Source organism: Diospyros lotus, chromosome 9 (assembly GCF_014633365.1).
Source record: "Diospyros lotus cultivar Yz01 chromosome 9, ASM1463336v1, whole genome shotgun sequence".
Lineage (NCBI taxonomy): Eukaryota > Viridiplantae > Streptophyta > Magnoliopsida > Ericales > Ebenaceae > Diospyros > Diospyros lotus.
Genome location: NC_068346.1, coordinates 3,912,766 through 3,932,599, shown reverse-complemented (window position 1 = coordinate 3,932,599; position 19,834 = coordinate 3,912,766). Strand labels below are relative to the sequence as shown.

The 19,834-nt window shown below is 34.0% G+C and overlaps 2 protein-coding genes across 2 annotated transcripts; one reads left to right on the top strand and one right to left on the bottom strand.

The window, feature by feature from the left end:
• Positions 1 to 10,471: 10,471 nt before the first annotated feature.
• On the bottom strand, positions 10,472 to 11,687 carry LOC127809495 (uncharacterized protein At5g23160-like). The gene is made up of 2 exons (XM_052348328.1): positions 11,299 to 11,687; positions 10,472 to 11,217 (listed from the first exon to the last, which is right to left on the bottom strand). Exons 1-2 carry the CDS (start codon positions 11,611 to 11,613, stop codon positions 10,681 to 10,683), a joined length of 852 nt encoding a protein of 283 aa, XP_052204288.1. The 5' UTR covers positions 11,614 to 11,687; the 3' UTR covers positions 10,472 to 10,680.
• A 2,012-nt stretch (positions 11,688 to 13,699) lies between these two features.
• Positions 13,700 to 14,795, top strand: LOC127810157 (uncharacterized protein At5g23160-like). The gene is made up of 2 exons (XM_052349449.1): positions 13,700 to 14,051; positions 14,133 to 14,795. Exons 1-2 carry the CDS (start codon positions 13,737 to 13,739, stop codon positions 14,673 to 14,675), a joined length of 858 nt encoding a protein of 285 aa, XP_052205409.1. The 5' UTR covers positions 13,700 to 13,736; the 3' UTR covers positions 14,676 to 14,795.
• The last annotated feature ends 5,039 nt before the right edge of the window (positions 14,796 to 19,834 follow it).

Here is a 19,834-nt window from a genome sequence, read left to right as displayed (position 1 = left end):
GATAGAGAGGCCCTCCACTCGACGGCTGGAGAAAGATCCGGTTGTTTTCTTGGGTGAGTTTTCGGATAAAGAAGTTCACCGACACAAAGACTGTCCCCGCCGATTCTTTTACGGTGTCGGAAAAGCCCCGCCGGGTATCCAAACGCCATGCTCCGGCAATTGCCAAGATTTCGGCGGCCGTTCCGATCAAGCTCTGATTATAACAGCCAAGGCCCTCAAGGTAATTAATTACTAATTAAACCACTTTCTGTATTCGTTTCAATTTGTCTTTCAAATTGGATTAGTGTCTTGAGTTTCAGACAAGGTCGGAGACAGGCCAGAAGATCATCAACCGCGGTGGGAAGGCGGCAAACTGTCCAGAAAATTGCCGGCGGCGGTCAAAACGTCAATTTTAACGGTGACCCTGATCATATTGTTGTGCTGGGGCAGGGTCTTTGGGATCATCTGCACTTCTGCGTTCTCTTGCTTCATTCCCCAGTTAAGAACTAATCCAAATTCTGAAACCCAATACAAAAACAAGTCAAATCAGATAAATCAAGATCTGATTACGAGGAGCACAACAAGAAAGTGGTGGTTGAAGGGTTCTTGGAGAGACATCAGTTGAGAAACTTATAGCCTATATATGATTTTCTTTCCTTCACTTCATTTTCTTGGAAAATGGCCGTGTGAGTTGAATATATAGAGACTCGGTCAGCGACTGTTTGAACTTTGGGATAGCGCAATCTCCAAGTCACTTACCTATTCTAACCTCTAGAATATTATAAATAAATCACTTTTTATTTTGTAACTTACATGTGCTCGAATCCATACTCCCTATTTAATTCTCTATTTCACTTTTTATTTCATTTATTTTTTTTATAAATTTTAATTTTATTTATTTTATTTCATTTATAATTTTAACATATTCACAAAATCAATAATTAAATACACAAATTAATAACTAAATATACAAAATAATCAAATACACACATAAATAAAATTAATAATTAATTAAATACATAAAATAATTAAATATACATATACACAAAATCAATAATTAAATACACAAATCAATAAATAAATATACAAAAATACACAGATCAATCAATTTCACGAAAATTCCCCAAACAATTTCTCCAAAAATTCCCCAAACAATCAAACAAATCAATTCGGCTTGCACATATACAAATATACACATCGATCTTATCCTCGTTCAAATATACACATACACATCGATTTAGTCCTTGTTCAGCTTGAAGAAGACAACTAGCTCCTCGTCGTTGACATCAGATCTGACTATCGTTCTGCTCATTGTTGCTCCTAGTCGTAGCCGCCACTACTCCTTGTCGTCACTGCCGATAGCTGTTATTGCTCATCGTCGACGTCTTTTTTAAATTTCAAATCTACAACAAAGAGCCGTTGGAGAAATAGAATTGATGAGCAAGTTTTTACTCCTCAACTATAGGAAGCTATTTGAAGCTTTATAAAAATTTGGAGAGGAAAATCGCTGGATAGGAAGGCGTGTTGGAGATGGTTTGTAGCGATTTTCTCCTCAAATTTTGACTTAGTGAGGATTTGGCCTCACGTTAGAGATGGCATAAGGCTATAATTTCAAGGGAATTCAACGCTATCAAATGACATCGGTATAATTTATATGACAAAAGGAATTCTTCAAGTTTTTTATGATAAAACAACTTAACAGGTCTTTCGGTCATTCAGGACTACTTGATCATTGGAGGGCATTCAATCATTGGAGAGCACTTGTTCATTAATAACCACCTATTCATTAGCGAGCCACCCATTTATCAAGGTATCTGATTATTGCAACAAGATCCTCAGGTCTCCTGATCATCACAACAAAATCTCTAGGTCTTCTAATAATCATCACACAAGACTATTAAGTTCAGCTTTCCTACGTTACAAATTTATTGTTGTATTTTGAAAATAACAATTAACGTTGTCTATGAAAAATAGAATAAAAAGTCAAACAAAGAATGCTATCCATGGCAAACATTAGAGGCAATCGACAAACTCTCTCCTTCTAATATTAAAGAATCTTAAACGAATTTGGATGGATCATTGTTATCCTAATTCGGTTAAGCAAATCATCTTTCAATGTGTAACTGTTGAGTTCAATAATCTTATAAATAAATGCCTTCGAATATCATGTATCGCCCAGCCAATATCAATGACAAGACCTCAAATAAATGCATCTCGCTACATTTTCCTTATTAGTACTTTTTATTAACTCGAGTGTCAAAGATTAAGACGAGTGATCCAACCTTACCTTTTCTTAAAAGTACTCCCCAATGAGGTAGATTTTGGCAAGTGGTCTTGATTATCATCGGTTAAGAAGTAGACTTTAAGCGATATCACATATAATTATTTTAAGATTAAAAATAATATGAAATAAATATGTATTATTTGAAAATAGGATGTATTTAGAATAACTTAATAATTGCCCTAATTAGCATTATGTGATAAAAAATAATTTAATCGTATTAGTTGAAGTAACTGGAATAAGTGGAATTTATCTAAATAATCGAGTTTTATTCGAAAAGATTAATGTAAAGAAAGTTTAGTAGATATTTAAAACATATTTATAAATGTTAATGGTGTAGAAATATAATTATCGATATATTGATAAGAAGGAAATGTACAAAACAACAAAAAAACTCAATTTTGTTTCTCAAGTTTTTGTAAATTGTAAAGGAGAAATGGTGAGATTATCCAAAACTACTCAGAAAAGCAACTCCGATAATTGATTAGGCATAGAGCAATAAAAAATAAGTTAAAAAGTTAGGTTGCGTTCTCTTTACTTTTTAATTTTCAATTTTGAGTTTTGAATTTATTTTCAGTTTTCTGTTTTGATAGTCAATTTTTAGAAAATTGAAAACGCGTTCTCTTTGTTATTTTGAAAAATTATTTTTCAAAATAGAAAATTAGAAAACGCGTTCTTTTAAACTTTTGAAAATAATTTTTTAATAATATTTTATTCAATAAATTTGATTATTCAATAAATTAAAAATATTCAATATTAATATATTATTAAAAAATATATACATTTTAAAGTTAATGAATTTTATAATATTTTTTCCTATTATAATAATAAAATACAAATAAATAAATGTGTTTTGAGTTTTGAGTTTGTTTTGGATGAAAACACTCAAAACAACTTTTTGTTGTTTTGAGTTTTCTTTGTAATTTTTTTTTTTTGTTTTCAAAAATGTATTTTTAAAAATAGTAAAGAGAACGAGTTGTCTTTATTTTAGAAAACTGAAAACTAAAATGACTTGAAAACAATAAAGAGAACACAATCTTAGAGATTGTCAAATGAGACCAAATTAGCTAGATAAGAAAGACTCTACGAGGTATGTCTAACGAGTCAAGACTAAGCGAAACTTGGCTTATGGTTCAAGGTTGTGAGCTTGACTAATGGCTTGACTTTTATGTATCATTAGTCTCAACTCAACTTTATGATGAAGGCAAATTCACAAATAACTTAAAATATTGTGTTATTTTTTTATAAAATAATAATATATTTTGATTCATTTGATATATTTAATTAAAAATTAAGTTATTAATGATAAAGTCAAAGCAAATTGAAAATTTAAAACTGATTTTTTGCATACCAAAATTAAACTAAATAAATGAAATTAATTAAAATATTAACGATATTCAATTTTATTTTTCAAATTAAATGAATGGAAATAAATGGCCCAACCATTAACACTCTTGGCCGCCCCCCCTAATTCCACACCGGCGGCATCACTGCTATGAGCACTCGGGTCTCTCTCTGGAACCCTTTCTTTGTCCTTCCAGCTGATTCTGAGATTGTTCACGTCTCGTGCCTCGGCGAACGCAGCGACGGTAAGTTCTCTGTTTCTCTGATCTTTTGGGTCCATGAGTTGTTCTCTGTTTCCGCCGAAAGAATCTGTAGGAAATTGAGCTTGGATTGCTTATTAATTACGCTTGGTGAAGTAGAAGAAGTAGAAGATTGATCTTGGATTGCTTATTAATCACTCTTGGTGAAGTAGAAAATCTCATTGGGTGAGCTTGACATTAGCTATCTTCTTTCTTTAAATTTGGTGAAGCTTGCATGTTAACTTGTCTATAGTGTTGAGATGTTGATGTACAAGAGTTGGCTGATTAGCCTGTCCACGTTCTGTTATCTTTAACATGTCAATTGCTTCGATTTCACTACTGACCTTTCCTGCAGAACCCTCAATGCGCACCCCATATTTCGCCCTTTTCCACGGTCCAAATCCCACCCAAAACAAAACCCAGAACCAGAACCAGCAATTGCTTTCTAGGTTGCTTCGGATTTTCCCGGAAAGTCCACAAGAAAATGAGAGAGAAGACCCTCCTCCCGGAATAAACAAGTACACTGACACCAAGACCGTCCGCGTTGATTCTTCTACGGTGCCGGAAAAGCCCCACTGGAGCTCCAAACTCCATGCTCCAGCCACCGCTAAGATTTGGGCAACCATTCTTGATCAAGCGCTAAAGAACAAGGCCATCGAAGTACTTAATTAACTACCAATTAAACGGCTCCCTATATTCCTTTTGATTTGTTTTCCCAATTGGATTATTCATTTGAATTTCAAACAAGGTCTAAGCTATGCCATGAGATCAACCTCAAAGTCCTCGAAAGATTGGATGACATTGGATAATAGGAGAACAAGATGTGTCGACCCAAATTGCCAGAGAACTGGACTAAGGTTAGCTGGCCCATCCGAACGATACCTCGCATGCTCTCCTTCCTGCCGCCAAAGGGCAAGATGAGGGTGTGGGAGTCGCCGTGGGGAAGCAAGAAACTGGTCTGAAAACTTTGGCAGGTGGTCCGAATGTCAATTATAATGGTGACCCTAATCATAATGCTGTCATGGAGCAGGCTCTGTGCCATAATCTACATTTCTGCGTGGTTTTACTTCATACCCCGGTTAAGAACTAATCCAAATTCTGATTCCCGAAACAAGAATGAGTCAAATTAGATACATCAAGATCTGATTTACAAGGAGCACAAAAAGAAAGTGGTGCTTGAAGGGTTCTTGGAGATAGATCACCGTAGTAAGTTGAGAAACTTATAGCAATATATGATTTTCTTTTCTTTCCTTCTCTTTCCCATCATTTTCTGGGAAAATGTGGTGTAAATTGAACGTATGTAGAGAGCTAGTAAGCTCCTGCTTGAACAGTGGGATGGAGTCTGTAGTTTTGGGGAATTTCTATGGTACCCAACCCAAGGACACTGGTAGCTCATACAATGCAATGGGATGAGATATACAACATGAAAAGTGAATTGTACATGAGAAAAGTGTATTATACAGCTACTATGCAGAGGCCTTTCATGTTTATTAAAACACCCTTTATGTTTTACAATACACTCCTTTCATGTTGTAGTCACATCTTTTGCATTATACAGGGAACGGGTGCCTTTGAGGATTGTCACGCGATGTTTATATGGAAGCACGTCACAGGGGGATGACCAAAAGATCCCCCCAGAGTGTTGGCTGGATCAATAATTGCATCCGTTTTGGTAGCAGCTGCCATCGTAGAGAAAACACAGCAGAAGGTTGGTACCACTTGTTTCTAGCTCTCTATTTATTTTCCAAACCTTTTCAATCTCCCTTCATTTCTATTTTTTAAGGAAAATGCTACTTTACTCCAACGATGATTGAAAGCGTCAAATGATAAAAATACTCTTATCTAATTTGTAAATTCACCACCTATGCCCTTGGACGTCTCCTCTCTCCTCTGCCATGACCGCTTCCAGCAAGCTCTGCCCCGCCTCGCCTAGCTGACCGTCGATGCATCCTGTTGTCGCCTTGTTGTAGCACCTCGTGTGACTACCGCTACATCCCGTTGTTGCCTTGTTGCAACGCCTCGCGTGACAGTCGCTGCATCTTATCGTTGCCTCGCATCGACCACTACTACACCATCTTGTTGACGTCACCTTCGGATGAAGTCCAATTGGGCTTCATTCGCGGATGAGGCCTAATCGAGCTTCTCCCATCCACGATGGCTTGATGATTAGACTTCATCGATGATGTGTTCATCAAGCCTGTTATCCCATCAATACAAGTAACACGGTCCATTTTTTAATTCCATCCATGCTCAAATATTACTCAACTCATGCATGTTTACCTTTTTATCTGTGTTCCATTCACCATATTTAATGACTTCGCTTTAAGCAATTTATTTACATTTGCTGGACTCATATTGGCAATCAGACATGGTGGAATTAAGATTTCTTTTCGTACGGTACGCGTCCTTCCTATAAATATATTGGTGATTTAATTAATTTTTGCGTTCTCAATTACAATTATAAACATGTTTTAAATATCCACTAAACTTTCTTTACATTACTCATTTTGGATAAAACTCAAATATTTTGACGAATTCCAGCCATTTGAGTTACTTTAACACTAGTATGGTTAAATTATTTTTTGCAAAATTTTAATTTAGTTTGATTTTATCACTGACAATGCTAACTAAAACAATGGTTAAGTTATGATAAATACATCTTATTTAAAAAAATTAAAATTTTATGACTTTATATTTATCATAAAAAAAGAATCATCACAACTCTGAGTATTTTGAAATTACCAAAGTTTGCCTTGTGGGGGAGTATTTGCGAGAAGTAACGCTTGATCCCTCGACTTAACAACTGGCGTGTAATAAGTAAGATCAACGAGATGTCTTTATCTATAAAAATCTTATTTTATATGTGAAAGGCGAGATGCCTTTATCTATGGGGATCTTATTTTTTTATATGTGATGGGCTAAATGGATGATTTGTTGGGTTGGATTAAGATCCTAAAATCTTTTGATCTTCTTGGAAGTTGAATTTGTTAGTTTATCTCTTGAATCTAGGTTGGATAGGAAGACTCATGTCACTCACTCTCACTGTCTTATTGCTTAAGGTAGCGTTTGTCAAAATGAGTAAAATAAGATTGTATCAAAATAAAGTTATAATGTTTTCAGACTAAAATATGGAATTATTAAGATAAAGTTAAAAAGTATTTCAAAATTTTATTAAATTATTTGTTAAATTTTTTAGAATGCATTGGAGGACATATATGTTATTTTTTCTTATTTCTAAGCTCCAATATATACTTATCTGGAAGGGAGAAAAATAAGTTTATTTAAAAAATGTCAAATAAGAAGTCAGGTAATTTCTTTTTTAAGAGTCATCAAATAAATTTAACGAATATAATGAAAAATACTTTTATCTAAAATATTTTTTATATCTTATTTTTTTATATATATTTCTTGATTAACAAACACTACCTAAGAATATAGACACGTCATCTTAGGATTTGTTGGTCTTGTAGGATAGTTCGATAATTGCATTGAATTAAATCAATTATATAATGATAATAATATTTATAAAAGAAAATTACAAGAAACAAGATTTTCTTTCTAAATTCAATTTTTTTTTTATTCAGCCTTTACTCACCAACCCAATATTACCGAATTCATCTTTTGTTCATTCTCATAACATAATAATAATAATAAGAATAAGGTAGCAATCTCTATTCTATTTCCTATTATATTATAAATTCGTTTATTATTTTGATTTTGTCTGAAAAATTGTGTTTGCTCTAAGAGGATTCCCTATTATCTTCTCCATTTGACACCTTATTTTATTTATTTATAAAATAATTAAATATACACATATATAAAATAAATAATTAAATACATAAATTAATAATTAAACATATAAAATAATTAGATACACATACATAAAATTAATAATCAAATATACAAAATAATCAAATACAGGCGTATACAAAATTAATAATCAAATACACAATATCACTCATCCAATACAAAAATAAATACAAAATATCACAAAATCACAAACCAGACTTAATTTGCTCCTCGTGGAAGAAGACACGCCATCGTTGCCTCTAGTTCTATTCGTCACCGATGCTACCTCCCCTAGTTGTCGCTGTCGTAGGATTTGGTGTCTGTAACTCGTCAATCACACTTGCAACTTGTTTTCTTCGGATCTGTTATCGCCATCTCTTAAACGTCTTTTCTTTGACTAATCCTACTTTCGTTGCATTTGATCGACCTCTTCCAATGTTGATGACCATTGGAAGGAGGGGGGGGGGGGGGGTAGCAAGATTTTCAATCGTCAACTATGGTGAAATTTTTTAATTTTGTCAAATTTTTTATGAGAAAAAATGACTATAACAAAATTGGTTGGAACTGAATTTCAAGATTTGACTCCCTATTTTCCCATATTTCAAAGTAGAATGACAGTCATTGGAGTCCGCCTAATAACAACAAGGCTCACAAATATATTCTCTTAAAAAAAATAATAGCCTTACCATAGATGCATTGTGCAATGGAGAAATTTTCTAAATGATGGGACCCTAAATCCAAACAGACCCTTATTTTGTGTTCACCTCTCTCTTATTATTATTATTATTATTATTATTATGTCAATTCAAACTTTGGACGTTTACAATTCCGGGGGTTGATTGTGAAAATAGAGGATGAAAGTTCTATTATATATATATATATATATGGCATGTCAACGACGGCGTTGACTTTCTTTTGGTTGAAAAGGTCGATGGATTCGTTGGCAACTGCTTACTATTTACCGTTGAACGGTTAAAATTTCAAATAGATTATCATTTTGGTTGCATTTAAATTGCATTGATACTCGAAGAAAAATAATTTTTTTATCATTTAAACACAATAATAAATTTATTATTTATTCTAACATTTTAAAATTTACTAAAATTAAAATTCTTATAGATATCGTCTATATTTTTTATAGAATTCTCAATTTTTTTAAAAAAAATTATCTTATTTACATTTTATATGAGACTTTCTTGATTAAAAAGAAATTTATATGACAAATCCCGAGTTAGAGGTTGGCTGCAATCTTCTGGTGGGGGCAGTAATAGCCCCCTTGGGGGGCTGGCTGCAAAGTTTTTTTTTTTTGGTTATTATCGTTTGAATAAAATAATAAATTTATTATTTCTTCTAACATTTCAAAATTTACTAAATTAAATTTTTATGAATAATATCTATGCTTTTCAAAGAATTTTTGATTTTTTTATAAAAATTATTTTATTTACATTTTGTATGGACTAACCTGATTAAAGAGAAATTTATATGACATGTCTTGGGCCAAGACTTGACTGCAATCTTTTGGGGGCAGTAATAGCTTCCCTGGCAGGGGCGAATTTAGGGAGGGACAAGCATGGGGCTGCAACCGTCTTCCAAATTCAGTTCTTTTCTAGATTTGCTTTACAAATTTGGCTCATTTAGAGGGAGGATGGTTGAAACGACTTACGAATCTGGAATCAGTCCTCCCCCAGATCCACTCTTAGATCCGCCCCTACCCCTTGGTGTAGGTTTTTTTGGAGATCGTCTCTCGATCATCTAGCCTTTGGGAAATCAAAAAAGTTGTCAAATGTTCTAAGTTTTAGAAGACCCTTCCAACTTTTAGGAGACTATTTGGTCTCTTATTGTGCGACCTTCGTGAAACCGTAATGGTCTCTCGATGATCTATCTCTAAGAGACTGTTTTAATCCCCGGAGGACCTAGTTTTTCATGCAATTTTTTTGTTTTAGGCCGCAAAATATTGTCTATTTTAGTGGGAGTGTTTCATGCACCACACGAAGAAACAAGATTTGGAGGAGCTGGTGCTACCAAACCCATTTAAAATTGGAGGAGTTGTCTGCATCAATGCCTCCTCCTCCCTTCAGTTTATTCCTTTGGTCAATCAATTTCCTACTTTGCAAATATGTGATTCCATGCATAAATTAAGGCAAGAGAACAACTAATTGTGCCTTAGTTACTTGGTTTAGAAGGACTTAATGGGCTTGTGAGGGTTACTTGCATTGTTAAGATTTGAGGTTTCATGTTTAAAGCAAATGTATCTTTAGTTGCATTCACCATCATGTCAATAAATGCCCAATAGACTTGTGATGGACATCCAATGAAATTTAAAAAATCAAAAAGTCCAAAATAATTAAAAAGGGGTCAAATTCCCCTTAATTGGGGATTCTAAATAAAGCACAAATAAAATAATTTTGGCATTCAAAAATCACGTCAATAATTCTATGAAAAATATAAATATTATTTATGAGAATTCTAATTTTAATAGATGATAGAATATTAAGTATTCTAACATTATCTATATATTATTTTATCATATTTATTTTAATAAACACTGTCTAAATGTATCGACAAATTATGTTAAATAACAAATAAAGTCTTAATTCCAGCAGTTGAGGGAGATATGGGTAAGGATGGAACTAAATGATAGAGAGGAGGACAAGTGAATGGAAAGAAAGGTTGGGGGAAATAAATACAGAGCTAGAAACAAGTGGTACAAATCTCTTGCTATGTCTTTTCTATGATAGTAGCTGATACCAAAACGGCTGCAATTATTGATCCATCCGCCCCAGCACTGTGGGATCTTTTGGACATCCCCGGTAACACGTGCTTCCATTTCAAAATAATATCAAGAAAAAGCTTTCGTATAATTATTCATTTGTATATAAGATACCAATGTAGTTCGAAAAGGTGGAATTTCTCCAAAATTACAGGCTTTCACCCCAATGTTCAAGCAGCTGCTGACCAACCCTATACATTCAATTTACACTACACCACCGTTTTCCGAGAAAATGGAGGAAAGGAAAGGAAAGTAAAGAAAAGAAAATCATATATAGGCTATAGGTTTCTCAACTTACTCCGGTGATCTCTCTCCAAGAAGCCTTCAAACACCACCTTCTTCTTGTGCTCCTCGTAAATCAGATCCTCGATTATCTGATTTGATTTGTTCTTGTTTGGGGTATCAGAATTTGGATTGGTTCTTAACCGGGGAATGAAGTAAAAGAAGGCAGAAGTGCAGATGATGGCACAGAGCCTGCCCCAGAGCAATATTATGATCAGGGTCACTGTTATCATTGACATTCCGACCGCCGGCGACAATTTTCCGGCCCGTTTCTCGCTCTCCCGCGGCGGTTCAGGCGCCCTCTTCTTGCGCTTTGGGGGCGGGAAGGAGAGCGCGTGAGATAGCGTGCTGGTGGACCGGGTTGCCTTGGGCCGGTTCTCCGGCGAGTTGGGATGGCTGCCGCTGGTCTTTTTATCGAGGCTTTTCCGGCCGATGAATAGCCGTTTTCGGCACGTGTTACTGTCTACTGATCCCACGTCATTCGATCTTTCGCCAACACCGGGGATGATCTCCCCGCCTGTCTCCGACGTCGCCTGGAATTCAAGACAACAATCCAATTTGAAAGACCAAGTAAAAAACGAATACAGAAAGCGGCTTAATTAGCAATTAATTACCTCGAGGGCCCCGCCGTTATTCAGAGCTTGATCGGGAACAGCCGCCGGAATCTTGGCAGTGGCCGGAGCCTGGTGTTTGGAGCTCAGGCGGGGCTTCTCCGGCACCGTGGAAGAATCGACGGGGACAGTCTTTGTGTCGACGTACTTCTTTATCCGGAACCGCGGCCAAGCAAACCACCGGATCTTTCCCCGGCGGTCGGGTGGAGGGTCTTTCGCCCTCATATTGTAGGGAACTTTCCGGGAAAATCCGAAGCAACCCAGAAAGCAATTAGTGGTTCTGGTCCTGGGTTTTGGTTTAGGTGGGATTTGGGCCATGGGAAAGCAGGGAATAGGGGGGCCGGCATGGAGAGAGTTATGAAGGTTGAATTAATGGCTTTCATATGCAGAGCTGTGTTATCATACATTATTAATTATTTATATTAATTAAATGTTCTGGTTATTAATATAATATATATATATATATATTTATTTGGTTGAGGGAAGACTGAAGACTGGCTGGCTGTAGCTGGGGAAGCTGAGTCTTTGTTCATGGCTTGACACACGTTTTCCAATTGTTACTGGGTTCCTTATTCTCCAATCCAAATTGCTTTCTATATTTCCTTAGTCACGAAATGGTATAGTTTTCTGCACACAAATTAGCCTCTTATTTTGGGCTGTTTCTGTCTTTTATTTTAGGTTTCCTGCAGAGCGGTGGGACCAAAGAATTGAAAATTATCCTCTTATGTCAAGTTTCATGTTTGATTCTTTCGTTCTTGGGTTTTAATATATATATATATATATATACTACCATTAATTTTATAATTTTAGTCGAAAGGTAATAAAGTTTTTGTATTCCGGAATAAATTTCAATAAGTAAGTTCGTATTTGACAGAATAATAAATCAACTTAATAGTGTGTTTTTATGTATCTTTTGAAGATAGTATCATTTAGCAAAAGTTCGATTTAACTGTGTTAATTGAATTGAACTTAGGTTAATTTTTTTTTAAAAGATTGATTTTGTCCCTCGATTCAATTTAATTGATTAATAGATTTTGATCAATTTGATAAGTGAATCAATTACTTGCACACCTATAACTGTATTTAGCAAAAGTTCAGTTTAATTGAATTAACTGAATTGAACTTAGGTTAATTTTTTTTTTTAAAAAAAATTAATTTTGTTCCTCGATTCAATTTAATTGGTTAATAGATTTCGATCGATTTGATAACTGAACCAATCATTTATACACCCATAACTGTATCTATTAAATCTTTATAATTAGATTGATTGTGAGTTTATCAAATCTGATATCATCTTAAAATTCTCGTCCTATAAATTGCCAAATCTATTTTTTTTACCTTTAAAAAATAAAAAAATATCAAATCTCAATCTTAATTTTGGAAACATGCGTGCGTGACATAAAGGGCTAATTTGTAATTTCAGTTCTTTTATCTTAATTTTAATTGAATTAAATGCCAAATGACGTACAGGAACCCCCAAAAGGCCCCCAATTTTGGAATACATGCGTGCTTGACACAAAAGGGCAAATTTCAAGTCTTTAAATACTTTTGCCCTGCTATCAATAGAAAGCTACCCCTTCTCGGTGACACCAATATAATTTTTATTTTAATTGGGTTATGTAATTACCAAGATATTGTTACAATTTTTTAGGATCAATTACTTCTTTCTTGTCTTTTTTTTCTTCCTATTTCTCTGAATAAGTTACTCACATTTCGACATTTATGTACCGAAATTAAAAAACCTCATACCAATCATTATTGAAGGATTCGTTCGTTCGTCCATCTGTCGAGAAGAGTCAGACTGTATAAGAGATGTAAATTTCAAAAGATACTATAAAACACACTATTAAAGATAATTAAAAACCAAGAAGAATCAACATGAAACTTGATTAGGGTGCATGCGTGCGTGACATAAAAGGATAATTTTCAGTTCTTTAGTCCCACTGCTCTGCAAGAAACCTAAAATAAAAGACAGAAACAGCTCAAAATAAGAGGCTAATTTGTGTGCAGAAAACTATACCATTTTGTGACTGAGGAATGGGCTATATATAAGGTGATATGATATGCAATTAAAGTTGGGTTTAGGGTAATTAAAGAGTTAATTACTGCAGTGAACATGTAATTATGAAGATGGTTATAGGAAAGGAGGTGTGATTAGGATGGATAATAATAATAATAAGGAAATATAGAAAGCAATTTGGATTGGAGAATAAGGAACCCAGTGACAGTTTGAAAACGTGTGTCATGCCATCAACAAAGACTCAGCTTCCCCAGCCACAGCCAGTGAGTCTTCAGTCTTCCCTCAACCAAACAAATATATTCTATTAATTACCAGAACATTTAATTAATATAAATAATTAATAATGTATGATAACACAGCTCTGCATATGAAAGCCATTAATTCAACCTTCATAACCCCCCCCCCCATTTCTTGCTTTCCCATGGCCCAAATCCCACCTAAACCAAAACCCAGGACCAGAACCACTAATTGCTTTCTGGGTTGCTTCGGATTTTCCCGGAAAGTTCCCAAGAAAATGAGGGCGAAGGACCCTCCACCCGACAGCCGGGGAAAGATCCGGTGGTTTGCTCGGCCGCGGTTGCGGATAAAGAAGTACGTCGACACCAAGACTGTCCCCGTCGATTCTTCCGCGGTGCCGGAGAAACCCCGGCGGAGCCCCAAACGCCGGGCTCCGGCCACTGCCAAGATTCCGGCGGCTGTTCCCGATCAAGCTCTGAATAACGGCAGGGCCCTCGAGGTAATTAATTGCTAATTAAGCCGCTTTCTGTATTCGTTTTTTACTTGGTCCTTCAAATTGGATCGTTGTCTTGAATTCCAGGCGACGTCGGAGACAGGCGGGGAGATCATCCTCGCTGTTGGCGAAATATCGAATGACGTGGGATCACTAGACAGTAACACGTGCCGAAAACGGCTATTCATCGGCCGGAAAAGCCTCGATAAAAAGACCAGCGGCGGCCATCCCAACTCGCCGGAGAACCGGCCCAAGGCAACCCGGTCCATCAGCACGCTATCTCACTCGCTCTCCTTCTCGCCGCCAAAGCGCAAGAAGAAGGCGCCTGAACCGCCGCGGGAAAGCGAGAGACTGGCCGGAAAATTGTCGCCGGCGGTCGGAATGTCAATGATAACAGTGACCCTGATCATAATATTGCTCTGGGGCAAGCTCTGTGCCATCATCTGCTCTTCTGCCTTCTTTTACTTCATTCCCCGGTTAAGAACCAATCCAAGTTCTGATACCCCAAACAAGAACAAATCAAATCGGATAAACGAGGATCTGATTTACGAGGAGAACAAGAAGAAGGTCAAGGTGGTGTTTGAAGGCTTCTTGGAGAGAGATCACCGGCGTAAGTTGAGAAACGTATAGCCATAAATGATTTTCTTTTCTTTTCTTTCCTCCATTTTCTTGGAAAACGGTGGCGTAACGTAAATTGAATGCATAGAGTAAAAGATTTGATGAGTTGAATAAGAATTGCTGCATTAGTTATATATAGAGCTGAGCAACGCTCATTGAAGATTAAAACGAACTTTGGATTAACCCTATCTTATCGGATAAGTTGCTCATTGAAGTTTAAAACGAACTTCGATTAACCCTATTTTATCGGATAAGTTACTCACATTTTGACATTTATTTGGAATTCGAAAATCTTGCACCCATCATCATTGAAGATTTTGCTCTTCTGTCGAGAAGTCAAACTATATAAAGGGTGTATAAACGGCCGGTTCGAATATAAATTAGGAGAGTTTGATCAAAATTTATTAATCAATTAAATCGAACCGAAGAGTAAAATCGAACTAACCGAGTAACACAAAAAACTAAACTAACCAATAATCAAAAAAACTAAACCCAAGCCATATAAACCAAAAAGGACAAATTAAATCGAAAAAACATAAAAATAAAAAAAAACCAAAAAAAATCAATAAAAAACACATAAAATTGAAGAAAATGATATTGTTTTATTGTAAATATTAAAACTACATTGTTTTAAAGTTCAATCTGTTTAGTTAATTCGATTCTTCCAATAAAAAAAATGAATTGAAAATCGAAAATCGAATTTTTGATAAAAATTAATTGAATCTAACCAATGTAAGAAAAAAACTAAACCGAACCGACAAATTCGGTCAGTTTAATTTGGTTAGTTTGGATAAACTGAACTTTTGCTCTCCTCTCGACACGACATGCCGTTGAAAATTAAAAAAAATAAAAAACATGATATTTTCTCAAGTAAAAATATTTAACAAATTATTTACAAATTCATACCAAACAACTTATTTACAAACATTTAATACATTATTGTTTTAATTCGAATCAATTTTCATATTTATCCAGATTTACGAGTATTCCGAGCCTTAAACTTTAGTAGCATTATTATTAGTTATCAATTTATTATTTAAATTCTAAATCTAGACCATAGAATGTCAAATATACATTGATTGTTACAAAATAGCACGCCCGCCTATATATGCTACCTGCTAAAGTTTCTAATAGTGTGATTCATTTGTGGCCAAACAATGCGGTAAGAATTGAATTCCTTTTGCGGATAAATGGTCACATGTTTATTACAACCATAAATTAAATTCAAAGGATAAATTCTTTCATTGTCAAGCTTGTGGTGACCATGTTAGCATTACAAAGATAATTGATTCTTATTCTTATTTTTCATTAGGTAAACGAGAAACGTGCTTTACATTGTTGCATATTCTATGCTCAAAGAGTTTTTTTTGAGGAAGGCATTACCTTTGAGGGAAAAAGTTCTCCTTGGGAAGGGACATCCCTTGAGGAGAATTCTTCCGACAGAAGTAACGAGGAAGTCTTTCTAGAAAATAATAAAGGGTTCTCCTAAAAAAACATATCGCATGCCACAATCTAGCGATCGAGCCATTCTCCAGATAAAACACAAGAGTGACCATTCTCTAAGACAACTTTGCCCTAAATTGTCCTACACAACTTTGTTAAGATTTTTTCTGAGCTTAACCCCAAGACAACACTTTATGCAACACCACGTCCTCGTGCACTTGTGCCACGTGTCGGGGACTAAGTAGTATAAATACTCTTTGACCTTTTGTGTTTAGGACCCCTCCCCCAACATTTAAACTTTCATCACTTGCCCAACTTTAATTTTCTTGGAGAAATTATTTTCTTCCGGATAGCTCAAGTGCATGCTTGTCTACATTTTTTTTTTTTTACATCTTCACAACACCATGACATTTTTTAATTTAAACATCAAAGGCCTTGCACAAGAGAAATCCTTATATGCCTCCTGACTTGCTATTACCCTATCAGTCATTTCTCTTGGACAATTAGTTTCTCCCGATCAATTCTCTTAGATAACAGATCAAGCCTCTCTCAACACTCTCATTATTGACAACCTTGTTTTGCAACTGGTTTTGTCAACTTTTTGGACTTTTCCAAACAAACAAATTTTAATTTTTGTATTCAACCAACAACAAACATAAAAAACACTAATATTCGATTTTCTATTTAAGATCATTTAAAGTATTTATCTTTATACACTTTTCATCAAATTAATTTATTAGAATATTTAAACACATCACATAAAAACTTTTCAATCATATCATTATTAACCCTTTTATTATTAAACTTGCAATTTAAATAAATAATAAATTATTTAAACATATAAAAAATATTTTTAAACATATTAATAACGTTTTAGGATATTAAAAAGGATAAAAAAGAAATACGAGTTGACCTTGACGGGCATATCATGCTTTTGTTAGATACATACGCGACATCACATGACGTGGGGTCCCATCCATGCATGGATGGATGATCATTCAATGATCGTAGCAATTATTTTTATTTTTATTTGTTTGGATAATGACAATATTTTGCATTTCTTCAAATGGGGAAAGATCTATCTCTCAGTCAGTCTCTCCCCCAATTTTCTTAGTTTTAAATTCATACCTAAGTTGTTTGAATTCTTAATTAGTAAATGTATTTGGACACTTATAATATATTAATATAAGAACGTCATGTCAAATGTCACTTTTAAAAATAAATACATAATTATTTTATTATTAAATCTTTTTAAGATATATGTAACAGTTAGTGATTATATTTTGAGCCCTCGCCATTTTGTACGTTTTAAAATTGGGTGTTGTTATGAGTATTTTTTAAATCACTTTTTATGAGTTGAGCTCGACTCAGTAGGCTGGCATAATCTTTTGAAACCTAATGGGCTCAAGACCGAGCTCGTCAAAATAATGTCACACGTCGTTGAGACCCTAGTTCAGACCGGGGAACCAAGCAAGCTCCCGTGATGCTTCCACTTCGCTGGTCAAACCAAACAAACTCTTAACGATACTTTCAACTTGCTGGTCTAACTGTTCAATTTGCATAACAACAAAGACCACGGAACATCCGGAGACCGGGACCCACCTATTTTATCTGAGGCAAACCAGATATTTGGTAACGCAGAGCCCACTCCTAATTTTATGGAGATGATAGGGACGCATTGTCCCCCATAATATCTTCTTTCTATTTTTGTATTTTATTAAAATTGTAAATACCCCACATTATAAATAGATATCACAAACCATTGTAAAGGGGAGGAGAGGGATGGACAACAATAATATACTGATACTTTACTGAAATAACTAGAGAATAGTCATGGACTAGACATCATTCTGATCGAACCACGTAAAAACTTTCCCGTATGTAATTTATTATCTATTTTATTTTGTTCCTCTTATTTGCATTTGGGCTCATTCTCTCATTGCGGACCTACAAATCATGGTCGACTAATTACAAACGTCGACGAGTGTGTTAGGCAACTGATTTTGAGTTCTAAGATATAAGTCTCTCGATGTATCTTCGAATGATTAAATCAATCTCGACTAGATGTGTGTAAATTAAAGTAATTAAAATTTATTAACTGATTAAACTGAATCAAAGAATAAAATCAAAATCAAATTGATCGATTAATCCAAAAAATTAAACTAACCAATAATTGAAAATATCGAACTCAAACTATATAAATTGAATTGAACAGATTAAACTAAAAAAATAAAAAAAAATTAAAGTAACTGATAGAAAATATACAAAATTAAAAAAAAAAATGACGTTGTTTTATAAATATCAAAACAACTTTTTAAAATTCGATCGATTCAGTTAGGTTAATTATTTCAATCAAAAAATTGAATTGAAAATTAAATTTAAAAAAAAATTAACTTTACCAAATCAATACAAGAAAAAAATTGAACAAAACTTACAAGTTGGATCACTTTTGTTTCATTAATTTGAGTAAACTGAACTCTCACTCTTCATTAAATATATCTTCAAATGATTAAATTAATTTCCACACTAAAAATATGATAAAATAATGATACGAAATCGACATAATTTATTCTAAGTTTGCCATGTTAAGTATCGTCCCACAGCCGCTATTGACTTGAAATATATGGCTAGACTTACCCTTTCCCTCTGGGTGGGCCCCACACCCCTTCTAGATGATCTGACATGGCTAAATTATCATTATGTATTAAATAATTTAAATAGTATCATTCACTCATATTAAAAGTAGTAAATGATGAAGGTGTGACATTTAATGATAATGTCAAACCGTTAAAAAGATATATTTTAATTAATTTAATTAGGTATAATTTTATTTAATACTTAAAATTAATTTAAAAGACGTGTATCATTATTAACGTGACGAACCGTCTATCATTAAAATATAAGAATAGACTCACATATATAATTTTATTTTATATATATATACATATGTAGATCTTACTCTTATTTTTTTTTATGATAGATAACGTGTCACATCAGTAATGACAAATAACTCTTAAATTAATTTCAGGTGTTGATAAAATTATATTCATATTTAAATAAATTTATAAATTCATAAAAATTGACTATTTGCCCTAATAATAAAGATGGTCATTCACTATTTTAATGGTTTTATTTTAATAAAGATATAATGATGCGACTAGAGAGACATGGTGGCACGTTTTGGTAATATACATTTATTATTGTTCTAACAAACATAGCATTTGGTGTTATTAATTTTTGGTTTTTGTTTAAGTTGCAATAAATTAAGAGTAATTATATAGTTGCACCAAAAGTAATTATCAATTAAGATTTGCTTAAAAAACAATGGGTTAATTGCCCAAAAATAAGACTTATCTTTTAGGGTAAATTATGAAAGTAATCCAAATATTTTTATGAATTTGTAATTTTATCTAATTCTGTTCGTTTTGGCAATTAGATATAAATTTGTTTAATTAGGTGTAATTTTATCTAACACATAAAATCGATTTAGAGGAAGTGTGTTCAATATAAGTTGGTATGTTAGGTGTCATATAATAATAATATTTGTGAGATCTATATATAAGTAAGTAAAAAGATAAACAAAAATAAAAAATACAAAAATGAACTAGTAGTCATTGACAATGGTTATGGCAAAGGACAATCAATGATAAAAATGCATCAGCAATGGATGAAGGTGTAGAGGTCGACGACGATACGATCAAAAAAAACAAACCGGTCGAACAGATGGT

Excerpts from the sequence above, each read along its gene's own strand:
- LOC127810157 (XM_052349449.1), top strand. The coding sequence starts at position 13,737 with ATGGCCCAAATCCCACCTAAACCAAAACCCAGGACCAGAACCACTAAT. Across the intron at positions 14,052-14,132 it reads ATAACGGCAGGGCCCTCGAG|GCGACGTCGGAGACAGGCGG; the intron begins GTAATTAATTGC and ends CTTGAATTCCAG.
- LOC127809495 (XM_052348328.1), bottom strand. The coding sequence starts at position 11,613 with ATGGCCCAAATCCCACCTAAACCAAAACCCAGGACCAGAACCACTAAT. Across the intron at positions 11,218-11,298 it reads ATAACGGCGGGGCCCTCGAG|GCGACGTCGGAGACAGGCGG; the intron begins GTAATTAATTGC and ends CTTGAATTCCAG.